Source organism: Cynoglossus semilaevis, chromosome W, assembly GCF_000523025.1.
Source record: "Cynoglossus semilaevis isolate Cse_v1.0 chromosome W, Cse_v1.0, whole genome shotgun sequence".
Lineage (NCBI taxonomy): Eukaryota > Metazoa > Chordata > Actinopteri > Pleuronectiformes > Cynoglossidae > Cynoglossus > Cynoglossus semilaevis.
The window spans coordinates 10,030,537-10,037,162 of NC_024327.1; the positions used below are offsets into that span (position 1 = coordinate 10,030,537).

The 6,626-nt window shown below is 40.8% G+C and overlaps 1 protein-coding gene across 1 annotated transcript in view; it reads right to left on the reverse strand.

Moving 5' to 3' along the window:
* Positions 1–6,626, reverse strand: part of LOC103397161 (membrane-associated phosphatidylinositol transfer protein 2-like) — an 86,341-nt gene that overhangs the window by 3,640 nt on the left and 76,075 nt on the right. Inside the window, 7 exon segments of the mRNA XM_025052828.1 lie at positions 263–391; positions 646–826; positions 928–1,077; positions 1,197–1,345; positions 3,284–3,400; positions 3,933–4,049; positions 4,134–4,282. Coding sequence (XP_024908596.1) covers positions 263–391; positions 646–826; positions 928–1,077; positions 1,197–1,345; positions 3,284–3,400; positions 3,933–4,049; positions 4,134–4,282 — 992 coding nt within the window.

A 6,626-nucleotide genomic window follows, 5' to 3' on the forward strand; every position in this document is an offset into this window, starting at 1 on the left:
GTGTAGTGTCTTTAGGGTGTACTCACTTTTGTTGCCAGGGGTTTAGCTATTAATGGCTATATTTTGAGTTTTTTTGAAGGGAAAAATAAATTTACACTGCTATATAAGCTTTACACAGACTACTTTTCATTGTGTCAAAGCGATGTTTCTTCAGTGTTGTTCTATTAAACATTATAATGAAATCTCTGCAGAAATGTGAGGGGTGTACTCACTTTTGTGACATACTGTAGTTTTAATACAATACATTTGAATCAAAAGGAACCTGGCACTGGTGCTGCATCTTCTTGGTTGGTCGGCCAACAATGTATATCTGTGAAGGAGGGAGGCCGATGGCGTTGTAGACCGAAATGTCTTTGGTTGATCCATATCCAGCAAAAATCTTCATTTGAGCCTGGAAACAGTTATGTTGAATAGAAAGAAGTGTTACATTTATACATATGCAATTAACCATCAGTGGTTTTGTTTTCCTTCTAACATAATTTAAAAATTTGATCCTCTTCAGTGGAAAAAAGATGACAAATTATAGTGTAAAGAAGTAGAGAGCATGTTGAGATGGAAACCTGAAACCAAACCACGTAGGTCTGGTTTAAACATAAATAGTACTAATGGTGAATGTCAAGCTTAAACAGAGTAGATTGTGATGACCTCTGTTAAGTTCTTGAGGAAGTTGGCCTTGTGTCTAAGTGGGTCGTGGACCAGACCATCACAGAAGGAGACAATGCCATGAGGGAAGTTGTGCTGAGACAACCAAGCTACTACCCGCTGCTTCTGCATGTCAGGGCGTCCTGTCACATAGATGATTAGGTAGCCTAAATCCTGCCAGTGCCTGGGAAAAAAGAACAAGAGAAAAATACACTACAATGGTCTCAACACTTCTTCAATATTATGTTATTAAAGACAACAGAGCAGGAGAGCTCAGCCCTGTACCTGACGACATCCACGGCTCCTGCTCGTACTTTGGGGTCACTGCCCATGATCGAGACGCTTGCAGCAAAAGATCCATCAATACTGAAGACAACAAACTCTGTGCCATGCGGAATAACTGTTAAGCAGCTGTCTGCAGACGTGTGGTCACCTCTGACGAATGAGAAGAAGAAGAAGTATGGTAGAGGTATGAAATAAAAATCAGAAAGGAAAAGACACAGAAGGATGCATTTTAAAATAGAAAAAAAAAATGTAGTTTTAACTTCTCTCACCTCACAACCATTTTAACTGGATAGACTCCAATGCCCAGTCGCTTGTCTTCTGGGATGATAAAGGACAGACGTCCACCACTATTGGTCATCCCTGTGTCAAAGAAGACCCATTCACCTGAAGGAGGCTTGGTCATGATGTGGAGGTCCACCTGGGCACGAATCAAACAAAGGAAATTTAGCACAAACACAAACGTCACCGTCTGTGTGATGGCAGCGGAGAACTGTGTAGGTACATCTACAGCCCAGTTAAAACTCTTATTCCCACAATCCCACTGCTTCCAGGAGGAACCACTGACGTCACGTCCGGTGACCTCCGCACCCCTTAAAACCGGGGCGCAGCTCAGGTATCGCGCTCTCTGACCCGGACTCCAAGGCGCAGCACATCACTTCACCTCTCTAGACGGAGAAGACCTAGCTTAAACTTCTACTCGCCACAACCCACGGTGAAAAGTTTCATAGCTAGAGAGCATCTAATTCAACCTGAAACCAGCCAATAGGTGATATTTCGAACTTTTCGAACCAACGGCTAGTCTCTTCCAAATATCGTCGTCGACGTCGGTCCATTCCAGGCGCGAGATTTCCCTCGCTACGAACCTGTGGACTCGGGAAACCAACTACGCCGCCGGGACCGTAACCTATACGTCCCCACCTCTACGAGGATCGCAAAGTTCGAAAAGTATTCTGCTCCGGACCGCGAGCAGACACCTACAAGTAAGGCTGGCATTTTGGCCACATTAGTTATTACTCTCCCAGGCGTCAAGCATTAAGCCTAGGTACGAGGAGTCCATACGTAACTTTCGTAAATGTGTAACGTGAAAGTTGTATGTTAATTTGCTGCCGAAATTCTCTCTTGTTGCATGTTTCTTTCCTCTGCTATTTTGTGTGTGCTTTACGGTTAACACGGTTATTGATTGTATCCATAACCGGTTAAGTTTGTTTGAGTTGGTTCGTGATAAAGTATTGTGGTTAGGTAACTCTGACAAAGTTCTTTTTCTTGAGTAGACCACGCGGTGTGACTCCCTTCCCCCACATACTTTGATATCACGAGCCCTGTTTATTGTACCTGAGTGTATTGCTGTGTCTACACACACCCTTTTCACACCTATGAGGTTTTTTTACTTTCTTAGTCACGTTGCGTGACCGCGCACGTGACCACACCTCGAGAGCTCAGTCACTCGCTCCCCAGCGAGAAGATTCGTCTCTCCCTACTTCCATTTTCTCTCTTTTTCCCTCTTCTACACACAAATGTACACACACACACACCAATACACACTATTGTGCCTTGTTTTATTGCTGTGATCATTGTTTATAAGTTCTATCACCGTTATTAACTTAACGGTGTTGTATTAATACATTTGATTACTGTTAACTGTATTTGTCTGCATTGTCGTTTTATTCATTGAAGCCACCCAGTTTGCCAAGATCTCTAAAAATCCTTCAGAATTTAGTTGATATTAATACTATTGATTATAGTATACGTGTAATACTCCAAGTAATAATGAGCGCGTGTACGCTCCTTGTAACTCCGCACCGCCGGGTTACCTCCCCTCTATCTCTGTTTTCTTACTTTTCCTAGTCACGTTGCGTGACCGCGCACGTGACCACACCTCGAGAGCTCAGTCACTCGCTCCCCAGCGAGAAGATTCGTCTCTCCCTACTTCCATTTTCTCTCTTTTTCCCTCTTCTACACACAAATGTACACACACACACACCAATACACACTATTGTGCCTTGTTTTATTGCTGTGATCATTGTTTATAAGTTCTATCACCGTTATTAACTTAACGGTGTTGTATTAATACATTTGATTACTGTTAACTGTATTTGTCTGCATTGTCGTTTTATTCATTGAAGCCACCCAGTTTGCCAAGATCTCTAAAAATCCTTCAGATATTTAGTTGTTATTGATACTATTGATTATAGTATATGTGTAATACTCCAAGGAACACATGTGTTGCTATATTAGTAAGTTAAAATAATAATTAAAGATAACTTTAACGAGACTGGTTGTGTTATTAATTTGAGACTGGTTGATAACACCAAGTGCTCCTAAGCAGCACTCGACCCATTGCACCTACAACTGTTACCTTCTCTCCAGCCAGCGTGACCATGTCCAGAGGTCCATACATGAAGCGACCTGTCACCACCTGCTGGCTGTCTTCAGTGAAGACAGCGTCATTCACGCGGTGGTTGGCCGTCACATTCTGCCAGTACAGTAAAGCAAACGTGCAAAAAAAAGAGAAATCAAGAATATAAGTAACAACAAGAAAAGCAAATATTTCCTGTGGGAATTTAGCTCTGATAAACAAAAGGTTAAAGTAGGTTAATAATAGGACTCCAAATAAGAATTACATTGGAGAAACTATATAAAAATAGAATTGGAAAAAGTAGCCAGAAGTAGAAAGATCTCTCAAGTTAGAACCACTAACTTGGTTTTTAGAACCAAGTTAGTGGTTCTAAAAGATTTACATGTACTGTACAAATGAAAACACTGAAGAATAGGCTTTCCTAAGAAATACAACTAGTACTTAAATTTAATTCTGAACTCACACATACAAATAAACGCAAGTAAGTGAATTGGGTTTCTGATTTTTCTGCATCTCATTTTTACCCCCAAAGTACCACCAGTGGTGTACTTCGTGATAAATTCTGGTTAGAAGATTCCAAAGTTAAAGAACAGATCTAAGCCCAGGAAGAGGTGCTGTGATCAAGTATGAAACTCCGTCTGACCCCTACCCTGATCTTCACACGAGTCCTCTTACGCAGCCACTTCTCCCGTGGTTTGGATGGAGTGAATTCCGACACTTCCTTCCCATCAAGCTCCAGGATGCTAGAGTTTTCATGTCTCATGACCTGCAAGAGATGATTCAGTGACTCTGGGTTACTGAGCCACTATGTACACAGAAAGAGTTCAGGGACGGTGTACTGTTCACTCACTTGTCTGAGGAGAAAAGACACCACATCAGTGGACTCCCAGTAGGATGCGTGGAAGAGGTGTGGTAAAGCCACGGTGGGAAAAGCGGTCAGAGCGTCTGGGCAGTACAGGGCAAAATCCAGTCGCTTTGTGCCCCACCAATGCGCAGCAACTGTGGGTGGAACCGTGTGAAGAGGGTGCAGAGACATAAGAGTCTAGCTGGAAGCTACGTCAAGCAAAGGTCAAATAAAGAAGCACCTTTGCTGCAGCTACTGCACAACAAACATGTTATTTACATTAAAATCATTGAAACAGAATCAGTGATCCCAGCAGTTCTTCAGCTACAGTAGGATTATAAGAATCACCTAGGAGGAAAGAAGGAGGCGTTAAATTATAGGAAGAAGAAATTAGAGTTAGATATGATATTAATGACACAAATGGTGTTAGTACTGTAAGTACATGCACTTAAAAAGGCACGGATCTGAAAAGAATGGGCAGGATCAGAATTGATGCAGTTATGATCGAGAGGGGAAGCAGTGTACACAGTTGAAGACGAAGGTATTGGCCTCCCTAAGACAATTGTCTATTAGACAGAGCAAGACTATTTTTCAAAGATCCTCTAAAAAGTTGTGGAAGGCTCTATTGTTTATCTTTCTATAAATCTCTGTAAACCTAGTAAATCTCTGAAGCCTCATCAGTGTGGATCTTTACCTTTAGGTAGGTACTGTTTTAGAACAACACAATCCTACTTTCCTCTAAAATTCATATATCAAAAGCACTCAAGTTTATCACAAATCGTCTAAGAGAATAGCCAATAATAATAAATGGCCAATAAGTTTAACCCTTGATTTAGGCATTGAGGTAATAAAAAAGATAACAAAGAAAATAACAAAAAAACCTTCAATTTCGTTTACCCCTGTGTTACAATGACAATAAAGGCTATTCTATTCTATTCTAGTTGTTTTCAATGATCAGAAATATCAGACATCAATTGTAAAACTTTTCTTTTTTTTTACAATTACTAACAGAAGAGGTTGTTTGATTGGTACAGTGTGAAGAAAAGCACAGAAAAAGCCCGATAGACTCTAGATGAGTGCAGATGTGCCGTCCATCACAAATACAGTGGTATGAAAAGGTTTGGGCACCCCTGATCATTTTCAAGATTTTCCTTTATGTATCATTGGTTGTTTGGAACAGCAATTTCAATTAAATATATCATATAGCAAACAATCACTATTTAAGAAGTGAAATGAAGGTTATAGGATTTACAGAAAGTGTGCAATAATTACTTAAACAAAAGTAGGCAGGTGCATGAATTTGGGCACCCTTGTTGTTTTATTTGATTTGAATACCTTTAGCACTAATTATTGGAACACAAAATTTGTTTGGGTAAGCACATTGACCCTTGACCTACATACACAGGTGAAAGTGGCCAGTTGCAAGTTGTTCTCCCTTTGCATCTTCTCTGAAGACTGGCAACATGGGAGCCCCAAAACAACTGTCAAATGACGTGAAAACAATGATTGTTCAACTTCATGGTTTAGGGCAGGGGTGTCAAACTCAAATACACAGTGGGCCAAAATTTAAAATCTGAACAAAGTCACGGGCCAACATAAACAATTGAACATTTTAATATGAACTCAAACAAGTTTTGCTTTAACAATGAATATGGAACAAGCAACACATATTACCAATATATAACTTAATAGCACAGACATGCAAAATTTAATAAAAAATAACCATGGTATTTATTTATTAAATAAAATTTAAATAAAAATCGTATGCTGTTATGTTAAAACAACCGTCAAATGACCTGAAAACAAAAATTGTTCAACATCATGGTTTAGGGGAAGGATACAAAAAGCTAGCTCAGAGATTTCAGCTGTCAGTTTCCACTGTGAGGAATATAGTGAGGAAATGGAAGACCACAGGCACAGTTCTAGTTAAGGCCCGTAGTGGCAGGCCAAGAAAAATCTCAGATAAGCAGAGGCGAAGGATGGTGAGAACAGTCAAACTCAACCCACAGACCAGCTCCAAAGACCTACAACATGATCTTGCTGCACATGGTGTCACTGTGCATCGTTGAACTATTCAGCGCACTTTATACAAGGACATACTGTATGGGAGGGTAATGCAGCAGAAGCCTTTTCTGTGCCCATGCCACAAAAAGAGTCACTTGAGGTATGCTAAAGCACATTTGGACAAGCCAGCTTCATTTTGGAATAAGGCGCTGTGGACTGATGAAACTAAAATTGAGTTATTTGGACATAACAAGGGGCGGTATGCATGGCGGAAGAAGAACACAGCATTCCAAGACAAACACTTGCTACCCACAGTTAAATTTGGTGGTGGTTCCATCATGCTGTGGGGCTGTGGCCAGTGCAGATACTGGCAATCTTGTTAAAGTTGAAGGTCGCATGGATTCCAGTCAGTATCAGCAAATTCTTGCGAACAATGTTCAGGAATCAGTGACAAAGTTGAAGTTGCGCCGGGGCTGGATACTTCAACAAGACAAC